Consider the following 17,883-nt stretch of genomic DNA (forward strand, 5'->3'; position numbering starts at 1 on the left):
TTAACATTTGAAGCATGCGATTTCACATTTTAATCATGCAATTTTAACAACACGGCATTCAAATTAAAATTGCACAAACGAGCATCCAAATTCGCCGGAGCTTCCAGCTGTGTAAGTTTGGTCATTCAAATTCACCATTAAGCAGGCATTTGTGAAAAGTAAGCAAATGAATCCGAAATAGGTTTATGTCATTCCGTTGTTTGTTAGAATTAAATGGAGTGCCTTTGTTCCAATTTGGAAGTATGGATATAAAAACCTGTCGCCAACAAGATTCTGCCAATACTCTGATCACCGTGCACACTGTTAGCTTGAAGCACTAGAAATATCAACATGGCAGCTCATGGGCGTTACATGAGAATTTCAAATCTAGATGCTTGGCACGGCAAGAGATCGGTGGCTAACAGACCTGCAGGAGACAGTATCCTCATCCTAAGTTTACTGTTGCCTATAGGTTTGTTGTTTCATATATTTATATATGTTTAGTTAGGCCAAAAAAAAAAATATATTCGGTCTCTGGTCAGACCAAAGTTCCGGAATCGACGCGGCCACGCGGCTTTTTTTTTTTTTTTTTTTGGCTTTTTTTTTTTTTCTTCAAGCTTGGATTGTACAGACAAGGTGGGGTACTATTTTGCTTTTTTGGTGTCCTCATGTACATTGGTGCCATAATTTGCCTTGTGCTTTCGATCATTTGCCTTGGTGCAATTTCCCATTCCTTGGTGCTCTTTTGTACAAAAAAAATTGAGGAGGTTCGGAAATAGCGGGCGCTGTTGGCGCTACCGCGGAACATTTTGGGGGAAAAAAAGATCGACGCGCATGCTTAAAATCGACGCGCGCGCTGACCAGAGACCGACTTATTTTTTTTTTTGGCCTTATGCCCCCTTTTTGTTTCATTTGTTTGCATTTTTACTTCTTTAGAATAAAGAGACAGATAGTAGACACTTTGAAAAAAAATGAAACGGAAAAGCAGAAATGATAAAAAGGTGCAAGAAATATAAAGAGTCGCGTCGTATGCCTTCGATTTATTTTAATTTTTTTGAATGCAAAAAGTGCGAAATAGAATGCACGGACATGAAAAAGAAATCAAGAACCTCATGCAAATAACCCTCGACCAAACCGACTGCTAAATTGAATGATCACTTAAACCGAATGACATAGCTTCAATTTAGGATCAGTTAAACATGAAAATGTCAGGTCTTTAAACGAATTTGAATGCCTGAAATCTAATACGAACCACGGGAATGACAGTAGGGCGCTACTCTGCTTCAAATTGGCCACTATCAAGATGAATTCGAATGTTATTTTTGCGAAATTGGCCGGGAAAACTATATTAACCCTGATCCCAAGGTATGCATATTACTCTGACGTCACGATGATGTCATCAGGTATCAAATTACAAGTGATTTTTGTTCAAAATATGACCATTTTCTGTCATGTATAACTACTGAACTCATGAACAAAATGAACGTTCATACACTGTATTGTCAAAGGGAAGAGACTAATGTGCGTGGCTGCTAGATACTCCGTCCGGGTGTGTTGTCAAGTCTGTATTTCTATTACAAACAAAATATGTATTATATTCTTTCTTTCCCTTTTCCTTTTTTTCTGGATAATAATTGTCTGGGACCTTTCTTCTAATCTGTTAATGTTATAAACTCGTGGAACTTTCTACATATATTAACCCTAATCCCGAGGTATATAGTAATTTATTACTTCAACAAAACACATTTAGGCGTACGTGCGTAAATATACGTGAAGCTGTTGAGCCAAACCAGCTTGCAAAATGGTCTTTTTTACATGATGGCTAATGAAGTTTTTTTTTAATCTATAGGTCCCTCATATGCCATTTTTTCCTTAACGTGTATCTTTTGCTTGATTAGTTTTGTTCTTAGGTTGTTATGCTAATTTTCTTGTATTCATATTATTTTATTATTATTCATATTATTGTAACAATATGTAATTTTAAAGGTTTTTTTCATATTTTTAATTAATTTTTATTTTTTAATGATTGTTATAAGCACCTTCAACGTCGCTTTGAAGGATTTGGTGATATATAAGATTATTATTATTATTATTCTATACAATAGCCCAACGAATGCTGCATCTGTTAAAAGTACATTATAAGCAAGTAATAACCAACCAACATCTTATGTCGACATTTTGATAGTTTTGATTTTTTTTAACCAGTTTTTTTCTAATTTAAAGAATCAGGCACAAATGTATCTGTGTCTGCTGTATGCCAACGGGGTAGTTATGAGCATCCTTATCTGAATGTTTAGCCTTCGTCTTTTTTTTGCCTGAAATTATGAGGTACATTTCGTTTTAATAAATGGTACTAGGGAATTTTTTTTTTGGGGGGGGATTGGAGGGATAGAGAGAGTGGTTATGTAATTAATAAATAATCAATATTGCTATTGGAATTTTGAGTGGAGGATTAAGCTTGAGTGAGCTGATCTTAACATCCATTTTAATTCAGTTTTCATCCGTTGAATTAAGCCGCTGTCTGAAATATAGACTCCGATTGAGAGAAATATATATATAAACGTATATACACTGTAATGTTTGTATTTTGAATCTCAGATATCATGCCCTGTAAATGACCTGATTAAAGCAAGATTCAGAGACCGTCTTGTCTCCTTTATGAAGCTAGTTTCCTGTATTTGTCGTACATGAATGTATTCACTTCATTATTTGTTTCATTTTTAATTTAATATTTTCTGTGTAATGGTAGCTGTGGTTATTTGAATTATACAACGCCTGAATAAATCCCCGTCATCTGATTGGTGGTTCGTTGATCACATGTCAATGAATTATTCGGCCCAACTTACGGCTCACTACACCGGAAAATAGAAGTTCTGTTGCACGGTCACACTAATGGTGGTTCTGACCAATCGGACAGGATTACAAATTGACGTGATGGTCTGGTAACAATACATGCAGGGAATAAAAAAGGAATTGATCGGCCCGCACGGATCAAACTGGATCAGGGATCCGCCGCTGATTTGGGGAATTGTTTGTCATTAGTCATGAAAATATTGAACTCACAAGAAACGTACTCCTCTCTGACTGACAAGTAGTAGGTTTAAAACGATTCCCCAAATCAGCGGCGGATCCAGTTTGATCCGTGCGGGCAGATCAATTTTTTTTTTATTTCCTGCATGTATTGCCACCAGACCACCATTTTAGTGTAGTGTCTCATCCATGATCACTAGCCTCGGATGGAAATCATTGGAGGAACGAGGAACGCACAACCATATCTAGAACTACCTTGCTGTACAAATCCATTCATCATAAAATCGCAATTGATGTTGATCAGTACCAAGTTGACTCCAAACAGGACAAAATATCAACTAGACAATCATCTTCATTATCCTTTGTTCACCCTACATCTGAAAAGGACTGCATGCTGCAGATACTCTTTCCTACCAAGAACAACAGCTCAGTGGAACTTACTTCCTAGAGAAGTCAGGGAAGCTACTTCAGTGGAGTCCTTTAAGTCAAGGCTCGATGAGATGCAGTTGTCTTCAACAGTCCACACTAAGAGGGCCCACTAACTATGTATAGGGATTCTGCTAACCACCACACGCCTGCAACTTTATATCCCATAGTGGAGTTTGCTTGCAGTACGCTACAGATACAGAGACTCAGTCGCCGAGTATAAATTAAATAACTTCACTTTCTGGTCCAGTTGTGACTAGGCACGCTTAGTTTTGTCTATTATTTCATCCTGTGACTAAATTTTAATATTCAGTGAAATTGTCATTTCGTTATTGGGTGTTTATACATGTATCACTTCCCGTGCTTAGCCTGGATACGCGGGGACTTCGTTCTAGCAAACTTTAAAGGGGCACTAGGTCCTAAAATCTCCGAAAAATTCATGTTTTGGATTGTTTACTTATCCTATTTCAAACATCTGTTTGAAAGGAAACCGACCTAATGTTGGGGGTTTTAAAAGAAAATCTTATAAATAGCTGTAAAGAGTGTATACAAAGATAATTGACCTTTCGACGGTCACCAGAGGTCAGATATGAAATTGTCCCTAATCTGAAAATGTTCTTCACGGCATGAAGATCCATGACATAGACTTGGGTCTTGGGGAAGAGGCCTTTTCAAGAACAAAAACTATAAATAGAGTATTATTGGTCATTGACCCGTCAGAGGTTACCAGAAAAAAATTATAGCATGTAAAAGTATAACATTAAAGTTGCTCTCTTTGGGTTTTTTTCAGAGTTTCACACGTAACGCCCCCCCCCCCCAATATTTTTCCTGGAACTAAGGGGCAAGCCTACCTTCTTCTGAGCGAATTGAGTCCTAAACTGCCTAAAAACTGAACAATATTATTAATCACTTTCAACTCGGTCCCAGAGACCAGGCATGCAACTTTTCCTCGGATCAGCTGATTTCCTCTTTTTTTTACTTCCCATGTGTGCCATTGAAAATAGAAAAACACTGTACAAAGTCTGGGAAAAATTCGAATTTCCTCTTTTTTTGTGATTTCCCAGTTGCATGCCTGAGAGACACTTTCGAGTTGAAAGTCATTTACTGAGGCGTTTCAGTCGGAAGTCGTTATTTTGTGTCCAAACTATCGCTAAAAATAACGGTCGTTGCATTTCAGTTTATACTATCAGACAACAAAAGAGCACTCTTCCTTGGAAGTGGGCATATAATATTGTACACGTACAAACAATTTCTGTCACCATAGACCTAATGTACATATTTAAGCACATCATGATGAAATTACCAGTTACTCACGACAATAAAAATGAAGCTTTCGCCTGGTATCCACCGAGGCCTCCTCAGCAATGGACGACTGTTTTAAGAGACGCAACAGACATCGAGGATCCACGTCAAGTGACCTTAGTTATGATGCTGTTTTCGACTAGTGGGAGTTTGAGTCGACCCATACATCGATGATCTACGTCAAATGACCCGAGTTATGATGGTGTTGTCGACTGGCGGGAGTTTGAGTCGACCCATACATCGATGATCTACGTCAAATGACCTGAGTTATGATGGTGTTGTCGACTGGTGGGGGTTTGTGTCGACCCTTGTGTCTGAGGGCGATCTTGACCTGACGTGGATCACCTCATCTCGCCCAAACCATCTTCCTTCTTGTCCAGGACTTCGGTCTCACTTATGTGAGTTGATGTTTCCTCCCACTCGGATGATGGCCTACTCCCTCTTGTGCTCTGTGAGTGTTTTTTTTTAGTTTTCTCTCGGTCCCTCCGATGTAACTAGCCCCACACTAATTCATAAACAACCCCGCATACTACACAATCTTACATACAAATGAAGCAACTTTTCAAACTTAGCCCTACTTGCAGCATGGAGGTAGCGGGGTCAACAAACGACATAATAAGGCCATCGAGGAAGAGGCTTTTGGTTGTATTAGAATTACGAGTGGATTTTGTGTTGTATTACGTATAAGCATTCATTGAAGATTATTCTTAGAATGACCTCAAGCCTTCTCGTGTGGAACGAATTGTTTCTTAGCCGTTCTTGCTTGAAAAAGTATATGTATATGAGTTTCTCCCTCGCAAGGCCGTGAGGCAAATACAAATGTATCTATTTTTTGGCCTGGCGAGGCGAAAAACTCCGTGTGCGGTCAACCTGAGCTACGTGCTGAGCTAAAACAATTAACTATCCAATGAAATCACACTCTGGTCACATGGTTTCAAGATTTTAGAGGACAAGCTGGTTGAATTGTGGCCAGATTAGCCTTGTTTGTCGGTCGCATAATTTTCAAAATGGGGACAAACGCAAGCACTGTAGAAGAAGTGACAACAATATCATGAAATCACGTGAACAGAGTATATGTGCCATTGGCTAGTTAATCCTTGTTATCGGTCGCATGACCGGTTCATTTCTGGCAACCAGGCCCCCACCCGGTTTAAACCAGACGTTTCAAACTGCTCTCCCTTGCTATTATTTCATTTAATTATATACTTGGCATGTTTGGAGAGAGATAAAGGAAAACGATAGTGAGAAATCAAAAGTTGGTTCACTGCAGATTTGTTTCTTGGCTCCAACCCAACCACGTTACCGGCATATTTACAGATTATCAGACAAGTGTTGTACCGCAGCTTGTCAACATAGCTGAGCTGAAATGTCATCCACATTTTCAAAAGTAAGTGCTTCTCACAAATATAGTGCCCGGCCCCTATAACTAGTTTCCATTGTGACATCTTCTCGGTTGCTTTTGGTACACACATCATGTTGTAGGGCTCACATGGAGGCATGTCCCCAGCTTTGTAGTTGAATGACATTCTTCGAATCGTTTTCTCCATACTCAACTATAAAAAGGTATACATGTTCATGTATAAGAGCCTAGTAAGGAGTGGCCAATATTACTCCTGCTTGCATCTACATGCATGCACCACCTTATTTTGAGTCAGTCTACATCATGAGCACGTACTACCGCAAGGGACGCCAGCGCCCGACGTATGTTTCCTAAAGGTATGCAGCCCCTTCAATTTACGTTTTTGATGACATATGAAATCGGTTCTTTTCTTATGTACAATTTGCCTGTAGGAAACTACGTATATAACATGGTTCAACAATTTCGTGTTGTGATGTGTGAGGTGATTTGACGGTCACAGCTTCATCTTCAAAAATTGATTTGTTGAACAAATTGCATGGACATACTGCATGCTGGACATGCAAGGTAGTATAACAAAAATAGGCTCTTTTAAACTAATATAAAAAATATGCACGTAGCAGGCCCAGGCCTTGTTTCTGTTTTTGTGGGATTTATCTCCCGGATGAACTTTCTTTTGTCATGTGGTAAAGGCACTTCTTTTAGCAAAAATTATTACAAAATTTATTCTAAATTTTACTTCCCATTCCCAATTTGCCCTGGTTATAAAAGCAGCTCACCCTAGCTGTTTACGCTTTCTGTCATATGCCCATAATTATACAACACCTAGCGTTTTTCAACCTCTTCAATTCAAATCGATTTCTTTAAAACGAAGTGTCTTTTAGGATTTCATCACATTGCTCTTGGTCATCAACTGATCCCATTTGATGCCACGTAACCTACGTAGCATCCTTGAATAGGATAAACCTGGGATCGTTCAAAGATACTTCGAAGTTAGTTTGCATGTTTCTCAGCGTTACTGCAGAATGCCCCTTGCCCTGAACAGATGTGTGTACCAAGTTCCGTTGCTTCATTATCATTCTCGGTGGATTATATATCTTCTTTTTCCCCTGGTATTATAAGATCAGTATCAGTCCCAGTTCTGCTCCAATGACCAGCTTCGACTGTGAACTTATTTTGAGAAGGTCCACAAGTACATATAGACCTAGTTTTTGTTACATTTGGCTCATGTTGAATCCAAACTGTTCTCATTGTGAGACAAGAGCTCCTGTTCCGTTTAAGATACATGTGTTTTGTTGAACATAAAGTTGATTTCTGTACCATCTTTAAAAACTGACAATGCTGCTATTAGCTTCCACTGAGTGTAATGATAATACACAATCTTTCCGCCACTGATTGCCTCGCTATAGCGTATGTTCAAATCGGAACAGGGTTTTTGTTATGACTAATATCTTATCCTGGAAACCCGGTGTAGCATGAATTTAGGTTTTATGAAATACGGACTCATTTGTGGTATTGCGCATGTTCATGCTTAGATAATTAGGAGAGGGACCGGTCACGTGAGAGGGTTTAACCAATAAAAGGGGAAAAGAGTCTGATTTTCATACGAGTCCGATTTTCACATGACACCGGCCCAGCCTTGATGTTTAATGGTCCTGTCTCTCTGTCCCATGTTAAAACCTTTGCTCGGGTCTTTGCACATATTTTCTGATGGACTAAACTAAACTGTCTGGTTTTTCCATCTGTATATACACATGGTTCCATGATTGAATCAGACTTTTAAGCCTATGACCGTGGTTACTTCTGATATTTATTCTCTCTCAAATTCTTGAAAAGCCCTCACCGAAGCTGTATATGAGCCAACACCGACTCCTCTTTCCTCTGAAGCCATTCTGAATTGTTTGCAGAATAAATCAACTATCCCACAACTAGCCAAAGTCTTAAAATAGTTAATCTGTCTCCCTTTTCCTACTTCAATATATCTTTATATCCCACGCCGCTCTGTGCAATGTCTTCTTGTATCTGGCTTCAATTATCCTGTCTTAATTGCAATGTTATTGTCTTTTTTGTTTATTTCATCCAGCAATTTTTGCAATTTTTGTGTATTAATTAAGTTGTCTCATGTGTTGTTTTTTTCTCAGGATTTGCTTGTAAATTTGTATCATTGTTAAATGGCTCTTTCAGCTGCAGTTGTTGGTCATGTTGATTGTTGTGTAAATATACCAATGACAAAAATATCAATAAAAATTATCAGGACATATTCTTCTTAAAAATCGTTATTTATTTTTTCACACGATGGAGCTGAAACTTGCACCTAAATTGCCTTTTACACCAATGTTAGATTAATTGCCCATTGATAGAACTATGTCATTTAAATCGTTTATCTTGAGCACTTGAGGATTAACAGCGGCCAAACTGTAACCCTCACTTTCCTTGAGTACTGAAATTGACAATTTTTTTATATACATGTTTTTTCCTCTTTATTTATATACTGCAACACCCAACTCTTTTATCAAAAATGTACGTGTTTCCGATTTAAGAAATTTAGTTTAAATACTCCATGTGCAAATTGTATCCGTTTGAGAGTGGTTTAAGATGACATGGAAGAGACAAATTTCCATTTTGTAGAATCCAATTTCAGCTTAATTATTATAAACTTTCATGATTTTGTTTGTTTTACCTATTGCAAAATTGACAACCTGCTTCAGACAGTATTATTGTTGATAGTAACTTCCTGGCCCACACACTTGTTCACCTGATAAACTTCCTCGCTGTCATACATGTAGCCCAAGTCATGGTGTAATTTCTCCGTTAGCTCTGCTACATAAATGCTGTCCTCATGTCGGACAAGGGAGCACTCCTTTTCGCCTTGGAGGAAAAAGTGGAAAAAATTGTCATGTTTTTTTTAAATAAACGATCAAATCCCTTTTTCAGGTTTCCCCCCCCGTTTTTACCTTGAAATGGATCCGTTCTCCTTTTGTTTGATCAAACACAGACAGTCGAATATTTCTTTCACTTCATCTGCCACGTAGTTGTATACAGACTAGTAATCGCATTCGTTTACAAAACACTGAGTTTTCAAATACCGTCAACAGACAAAAGATGGGTATAGCTGGCATATCAATCACCTCCAGTCAAAGCATGGCTGTATCAAATTAACATGGGAATTTTTAGCCTTTGGCAACAGTCTCTTGATTGATTTTGATTGCTGTGGTGGCGTACGGTAGCTGAACTTAAGAGGGAGGGTTGCATATGTCGTTGGAGTCACCACGATTCGATATTGACTGAAATTACTTACATTTTTGTCATGCTATCCTCTAAAATCTATAAAAAAAAAGTTTTGAAATTTTGTTGACAGACCATATGCTGGATTTTTGTCATCATGATCATCATTTTGTGCTGAAAACAACGCGATGTGAGCAAACAACTCTTTATACTTTTACGTGTGCGCATTAGCAAAAATCCCTTTCTCACCCGTAAAAATATACTAACCGTAGGTTCTGCTACAGTTTGCGGAGATTACGGTAGGCATACCCGTGAAATTAGGCCCAGGTCAGGAACAAAGTGTATAGATTCGCTACAAAGTTCTCAATCTTGCTCTTGCATATATTGGCACTTATTGGGTACCGGAACAAAGGGCAACAATAGGGATATTGGTACCCCGCAAGTCTGTCTTTAGCAATTGAAGTACCCCGATTTCTACGGGGACAAAGGAGAACAAAAGAAGGGGATTAGGGTCGAACAATAGCGGTACCCCTAAATATGCTAATAAGTGTGTGTGTCCGTTAAATTGTACCTCGCATGATGCACTGTCGCACAGCCTCGCCTTCGTACCTCATACCCACGGCATTGGGGTAATTCTGAGGAAGCTCGCTGGACGGAAGAGAAAATTCAAGTATCTCTGTCTTCTCCTTTGGATCATAAGGGGTTCCCTTTCCCGATTGCGTGGTTACTTCCAGTCTTGTTGGTGACCAAAAGGGAGCTGGTATCTGTGAATTTGGTTTAATGGTGATGCACTACAGTGAGGCACTTCATGTCGTTTTTTCCCCATTTGATCTCAAATGTTTATGGCTAAATGATACTTCAGAAGAACTGTTTACGATTGGTGATCTTTCGGAATATAAGAAAGAAAAAAGGAAGTGTTTAGAAATGGGTCATTCTTTTCTGTTACGTCTGAAATCTATGTTTTATAATTCTGATGCCTTCCTTAATGAAGTCGTCCTCCAATAGCAAACTACCACCAATAAGTATAAATTGTTAAAAGTCATTCTTAATGGCAAATTACAAGGTGCTGGCAATAGGAAAGAGGACAATGTCACACTGTCTTTGGACTCTGAATTAATAACGTTCAAGTGATTTATTTATTTCGTTTTTTATTTTAATTTTTTAATTCATTTTTTTAGGGAAGGGTAACTTTCCTTCTGAATAAATTCCTTCCCGGACATTTTACCAAACGCCCTACATTGTCACATAATTATGTCCTTGTTTAGAAAGTAAAGCCTCCTTTTTTTGCAAACATGTTATAGAACGAGCCAATACCTTAATATGACCTTTGGTACCTTGAATGTTGACCTCATTGGGTAACGCCACGGTCATACTGAGCGACAGTGAAGCAGCTGCTTTATTCGGAAACAGCATTGTTATCACGCATGTTTCATCGACTCCTACAGAATGGAGATAGAAATGGTATTTTAGACTCGTGGAGATAATGTAACTTTCATAGGAAATTTATACCACGTACAGTTCCACTTCATTAGGTGCATGCGGATGATACAGTTTGCCTGTTACGTGTGTCAGTAATCCGTTCTCCCCACTTCAGAATTATTCAGTATCTGGTTTTGGGGTCTAAAGCATTTCTTAATCTCCGTCTGCATAAAGTTTATACTCTCGATCATTTTTAAGCAATGAAAAAAACCTAAATTTAACAAAGACAAGACATACCATTAAAGCACAATGACACCTTTCCTCGACGAAACCAATACATGACTTAAAAAAAAATCATAAAAGAAACGACAAAGAAAACCACTAAAAGTGCATTCGTTTTAGGTCTATCCTTTTACCTGTATCCGCAAGAAACCCCTTTCCACTGCATGACACTGGCCGCTGACCGAACACCATGAGTGCCAAATTTAAAAGGTACGGCCCGTTATCCAGAAGGATGCCCCCACCGAACTCTGTTAACGAAGAATAGACCGCACTGTTTTTCCATTGTAAAACAAAAATCTGTGTTTTTGTGCATGCAATTAATTTTTTTTTTAATGTAAAGAAAACATCCATTTACGTTTGTTCCTGTAGTAAATCAATGTTAATATGGCTACTCTCCAAGAATCCGGGATTCTACATTCGAACTTATAGGCTCCCAGAATGAAGTCCTGTGGGTTTTTGTGAAGACTTAGGTGCTGAAATTACTGAGGTGAAACTCCTCCTTAGTCTTAACGTATGGATGAACCGGTATCTCCAAAAGTTGTGATATTATGAAAGAGACCAATTCCCCATCTTACGACTCATCTACTGTAGTTCTGAGATGTTGAGGCGCTAGATAGTATCAGCAAGGACTGCCTAGACATTCGTCTCTTTATCATGAGCTTGATGACACCAACTTAGTATATTTACTTTTTTCGAAAAGTCTTTCCTTGAAGTCCGCGGAGACGCCCATAGCACCCTGCAGGAACTTGACCTCCCCTATGACCCCATCCGAAATGAGGTGACGTAGTTTATCTGCAGCCGGGAAGAACCGTGACCACCAACCCTGTAATTCAAATGGTAGTTCCTTAACGAGATGAATTCATCAATCTCAGCTGAATGTTTGATTTAACAGTAATTGTTGTGGGATCTTCGTTAAAAGACGAGCCGGCCCCAAAATATACCTCTTACCTTCTTCTTTCTCTTATCTTCTTCTTTCTCTATTTTTTTGGGACTTCTTATGGGATTGTGATAAATTGGACTACATGTCCCTGAGGAACTTACAAACACACGAACAAGATTACTCACAAATGTTTCACATTGAAGTAAAGACCCCCAGGTTGATTGTGGAAACCTAATTGTTACTTATTTGTTTGATGGTTGTGAGGTATTACCCCGCTGCGTTAATTAACAGCGTAGTTTTTACCTCCATGAAGAAGACACCCTTCTCCCTCGACGTTTCGATGATTTCCGTGCATTGGTCTTTGTTTAACGCCAGTGGTTTTTCACAGAGAACGTGTTTTCCATGGTTCAAAAACAGCTTGCTCAACGGCAGGTGGTCTTGGTTGACAGCGGCAACGTACACGATGTCTTTTTGTATTTTTGAGGGAAGAAAATGAGAGAGAGACACAATTACTGCAGTTTTAGTCGGAGGTCCAACTTGGAACAGACTCGACGACACCGGCACGTGTGTTTGGTCTGTCATTGTTGAGTTGGCGTTCATATTGCAATCAATCAGTAGAGTGAAGAGCACATTGCATCAAACATGGCGACTGAAATTTACAACCACTGATAAACGCATCTGAATTATACATTCTACAGATGGGTGTTTCTAGCCATAAATGTGGAGATTGATTTAGTTTGTGCACTGAGAAATTTAGACCTACCGTTTTTAGCGAAACAGTAACGTAGGCCGTTCAGATCAAAACATTAATATCAGATAGACTACATGTGTCGTACTATACGTTCGTGTCGTTTAACTTACTTAGCGCCAGTTACTACTCGCAAGGCTTAATTGCGACCATTGTGGTCTGCAAAGTGTTCTCCCCTCCCGTAAACCTGCTGTAACTGCAACCACTTGGTTCTTGGCTTAACTTACCGACATTGGGATCCGTCGCTAAGTCCTCGTATATGTCGTAGACGACACCAATACCGTGTCGCTTGGCTAGTTGTTGGGCTTGGTGCACTACCCGGGCTTCGGCGATGGCCACCACCGTGTGCTCCTCGCGCGGTAGAGTACTGAGACCCACCAGAAAGTCATTGGCAATCATGCCTGCCGTACAGATGCCCCAACGTAACTTCATGACTCCCTTTAAGATGCTCGGGCTATCACTGCAAGATACACAAATCCTCAAGATCTTTTCGTTGTGTGGGCGTTGTTAATAAAGGGTAGTGGTGGGTGAAGAATTAACTGAAAGCACATTGCCTCTCTGTCTACTCTTGGGATGGCTCTGACAGAGTGACCAGATAATTACAACCGGCCGAAAGCCCAGCGTCCCGACGCGAAGTCCACGAAGCTTATTGGCTAAAAGTTTACAGCGTGTACTAATTTGCATGCCAGCGACCTTTCCAACTTTGCATTATTATCCCGTACATGGAAGTCACATGGCCGGGCCTGTAGTAAGTTAAAGTACTCCATACAAGCTACGGCAACAAGTTTGGTGTCCTACAAAATAATATAGGCTGCTCACTTGTTATGAATATTGTGCGGATGATCGACAGGGTTAGTCAGTCTGAGCACGAAGTTGCTACAGTTACGCGTTGGCAGGATGAGCATACGCTGAGTATAAGACCTTTTACCATGCAAAGGTAAAAGGAAATATTTACACATTAAAGCTATATACTGAAGTTAAAGGGGTACTATCGCCTGAAATCCACGGAAATTGTATGGTTTGGATTGTTTACTTATCGATTTCAAAGGTCTAGTTGAAAGGAGACTAACCTAATGTCTTACCGTTCCCGAGAAAAGACGGACGTGATGGCGGACATTTTGTGGCATACGCTTGCGTCTTTCAAGCCATGTACATTCAATATACGCTGTGTGTCACAAGTGCACACAGCACCAATACACGAATATTGTTTCTCGCAGTCCGCACAATTAGGGCCTAATGCGAACCACTGTGCGGCAGGATTTACAACTAGCACTCACTTTTTTACGCAAAATTATGCTTCCCTAAATTCGTTCTCGCATGGTTCTCGCAAGTGACAAAAACGCCCAGTTTTAAAGATGATCGTGTCCCCCCCCCCCCCCCCCCCCCCCCCCCCCCCCCCCCCCCCCCCCCCCCCCGTTTGAAGACCGTTCCTCCGCCGCCGCTGGTTTTAGGTGAAAGGAACTGTCAGTGCCATAATAGTTGACATCTGTTATCATGTTTTAGATCCCTTTTCAAATCAAACTTGTTCGTTTCTATGGTGTGGACTGTTTGGAAAACTTACCGCGAGATGTCACTGTCCTAGATGCAGAACACTGTCGTCACAGTTTGCTTCCCATCCACAACAGAAGCAGATGCGTGAAGACAGCGAGCAGCGATTATTTAGTAGCAACCTGTGCGCGTGACCCTCATATCATTATGATTCAAATCATGCAATGCAGAAAACGCAACAATAACTCTTTTATAAGCTTGCGTCTGGCTTGTATACACCTGTACTCTGAGCTCGGTGTATTTATTGTGGCCATTCCGTAACTGCTGTATCAAAGGCCAACAGTCATAGTTTAATTTGGGTACGGGTCATGCTCATAACGCTAAGCCCATGCTGGAAGGTGTTGTGCGTTCAAAGTTTGCAGTTCCTTGTGGTTCATAGTTCTAGAAATTTGGGATCAGTAAAATTAGACCCGACAGTCGCTCAACTTTGCAATGAAGTGGATGGATCCTTTTTCAAAACTGTTTTTAGTGACCATAAGTGGATTGAAAACTCACTCATAACCCCCCCCCCCCACCCCAACCCACCCCACCCCCCCCCCCCCCCCACCCCCAAAATGAATACCGATTACAAATGGGGTCTATCAAGCTTACATTTGATGTACGTCGAAATCACATGTGAGAGTTCTGGATATTTTTTTTTTTGATTTTTTTTTTAAAGTGTTGATGCGTCACTGGTGCCTCCTGGAATTCATTTACTGGTCTGCCCCAATTATAGAGACAGGGCCGCCACACAGGCTCGGTTCTAGAGCCTATATTTTAGTGGGGCTAGCAGGGGTGGATCCAGAAATGTTTAGAGGGAGGCGTGCTGAATTAAACGTAGACCGTTTTTTTCTTCGGACAAGCAGTGGCGTAGCGTAGTCATTTGTATAGGTGGGGTAAACATTTCTTGAAAAGGGCACTTGCACATCCGTGCTGAAATTAAGACACTTTTTTTCCCGGACACTTGGCCTTCGTAAAATCAAATAGAGGGGTGGGGGGGGGGGGGCTGGTACCATCTGTCGATGGGGTCGCTGTTGAAAACCGACGACTTTGCACACTGATGGGCAATAATATGGTGCTTTTCAGGGCGATACGTACGCGAAATTAAGAAAAGGCACCGGAACGGCCGATGGGACAAAAAAAGGCATGACTTCTTTTTAAAAGGGCACTTGTTCAGAAAAAAGGGCACTTGTTCAAAAAGGCAGTCTTTACAAAATATTGGGGGAGGGGTAAATTCCCCCCCCCCCCTTCCGGCGAATTTTCTTTTCATAAACGACATCCGCATATATTGTTTAGCGCCCTCTACGATACTTTTGTGATACGTACGCAGGTATATGATTATTATTTTCCCCAAAATTTGACAAGACACAAGGTCGTAATTTTGCACCGCAAGGTTGCGGATTCGAAATTTGGTTTTGTACCTGATTTTTTTTTCTTTTCTAACCTGAGCCTTTGGAGGATTTTTTTAAAGGGAAATAAAGTCCGAATTTTATAACGTTCGAAATAATTTTTTTTTGATTTTATATTTTTTTCTCATGTTTTTAGAAAAGTAAAGTCAAAAACGCCATAGCGGACACCCATATATTATGTGGATGTCGTTTGGGAGGAAAAAAATTGCTCCCGCCCCGTTGGCTACGCCTATGACCATCCTCCCAAAACCAATGAGAGGGGGGGGGGGGGCTCGTGCCATATTTTAAACTAAACGGTGGGGGGGGGGGCGCTGATAAAATCCTTCAATCATGCACACCATTGCCTAATAGTGTACGAATGCCCCCTTCTCAAGACTATTTTTTTAGGAGGGAGACCGTTCGCATGTTACGTCACCTTCTAACATTTTCTACCCCGTTGACAGGTGACTGCCGCTACAACTACCAACTTGGACGTTTGGTTCAAGTCTATATCGGCATGGTGTTTGTATAGCCATGGTAACACATGGTGATCCGTCCTCTAAAGTAGTCTTATCTTACCATCACCGACATTACAATTAAAAAACTCCGGAATGTCCAGACAGAATGTTTTTCATTCTAAGGTTTCCGCAAGTGGTACCCCTTATTATGCACTGCGTCAAAACCGATGGTCCATCGGATGATGGGAAGCACAGTCGTCCGCAAAAATATCCACTCCAATTCAATGTGATCATATGAAGAGAGGGGGAAAACAACTGAAAAAGGCATATATCCCACACATGAATAGTCCGCGAATTTTGTTATTTTGCGAATTTGAAAATACCTGGAAATTTATTGGTACACTTAATTATTATTATAATTATTTTCTTAGCAGGGCCATATACAATTTTGCTTCACTTTTAACAGACACTGCTTTGTACATGCTTAAATAAATGTAAGTTTTAAGATTATACGATAGTATTTTCATGTATTCTCTTCAACTACATCATGATCTCCCCCTTATAAAACTTCACCAAAATAACAAAATAATTTGTAGAGTTTGCGCATATAAAACTAACATCAATCTAATGTTAAGAGTTATTTACAAGTCCCTCGGTCATATAAAAAATATATACTGAATCGAACTGCATTGAGGCCTGCGTGGCTCATTTTTATGCACATTACCGTTTTAATTTCATTGAGGCCTAAGAGCTTAAGTTTATAACAAAACAGCAACGATCGAACTTTTATAAACTCGCGTTTACCCAGAGCACTGCAACGGAGCATAGCCAAACAAATCTGTCGTGGGTTTGTTGCATGCTTATAGCTCGGCATAAACTGTCCGGTGGGGAAATGTGTCATGAAATTCTAAAAAAAAAAAAGATTTTTCTTTTTTTAAATGGACAAAATGGTTTCCAAGAATGAAGTTCCAGACCAAAAAAATCATTTACAGACCATGAATCCTGAGCTAGTTTTTTTTAGCATGGATATTGCTACGCATAGCAATACCGCCCTCCGTGAAGACAATTATGACACCGTCCCATCGGCTGTTAGATACTGAACCATATATTTGTCTCCCCCATTAAAAGGAAATTGAGAAGCACGCCATACAATGGGGAAAGACAGGCGATAAAAAATATTTATCATTATCAGGGGCTTGAACAACAAGGGCGGATCCAGAACACAATTTTTGTGGGGGCAAAAAAAATGGATTGTAGACGCTCTGTGGTGCGATCTGAGGCTATTTCTGACCACTTTAACCAAATCTTTTGGAGGAAAAGATGGTGGTGTACGAAGTGCCTGCCTTTATTGCGAAGTCACTTGAAGAAAAAAAATGGTTTCGTTGGGGGGGGGGGGGCATGGCCCCCGTTGTGCCCCCCCCCCCCCCGATCCGCCCTTATTGAAAAACTGTACATTTCCATGTTACATAATGTTGTTCACAGTTCACATTAAACAAGCGCCCGGCCATATTCGCACCCAGTAAAGGCCCTGTCACACTGTCTGAGATCTTATATGCGCTCTCACTGCGTCCTTGAAAAATAGCTGGGACGCAACAACAACTACTAGATCGTATCGCAGCGACAACTACATAGGTCGCCAGATGGGCGCCAGAGGGTCTTAATGGTCTTCGATGAGCGCAAAGGTCTTTGAACATGCTCAAAACAATCGCAACACCTCTGCGCTTTGGCCAGGGCGCCGTAATGACGCAACTCGGGCGCTGTGCGAGCGTGAATCGTGCGACATTGAAATGGCATTGAGGCAGCTTAGGCGCAAAGCAGTCGACGCACGTAGTCTTCATGAGAAAGTAACTCGACTGCGATGA

General features: G+C 40.4%; 1 protein-coding gene across 1 annotated transcript; it reads right to left on the bottom strand.

Moving 5' to 3' along the window:
* Positions 1 to 7,565: 7,565 nt before the first annotated feature.
* LOC119742173 (trans-1,2-dihydrobenzene-1,2-diol dehydrogenase-like) lies at positions 7,566 to 14,399 on the bottom strand. Its single transcript, XM_038218212.1, has 8 exons — positions 14,210 to 14,399; positions 12,876 to 13,108; positions 12,204 to 12,367; positions 11,708 to 11,843; positions 11,155 to 11,268; positions 10,634 to 10,758; positions 9,891 to 10,083; positions 7,566 to 8,962 (listed from the first exon to the last, which is right to left on the bottom strand). The coding sequence occupies exons 2-8, from the start codon at positions 13,078 to 13,080 to the stop codon at positions 8,799 to 8,801; spliced, it is 1,101 nt and encodes a 366-aa protein (XP_038074140.1). The 5' UTR covers positions 13,081 to 13,108; positions 14,210 to 14,399; the 3' UTR covers positions 7,566 to 8,798.
* Positions 14,400 to 17,883: the final 3,484 nt, after the last annotated feature.

Source organism: Patiria miniata, unplaced genomic scaffold (assembly GCF_015706575.1).
Source record: "Patiria miniata isolate m_02_andy unplaced genomic scaffold, ASM1570657v1 HiC_scaffold_5, whole genome shotgun sequence".
NCBI classification, from domain to species: Eukaryota; Metazoa; Echinodermata; class Asteroidea; order Valvatida; family Asterinidae; genus Patiria; species Patiria miniata.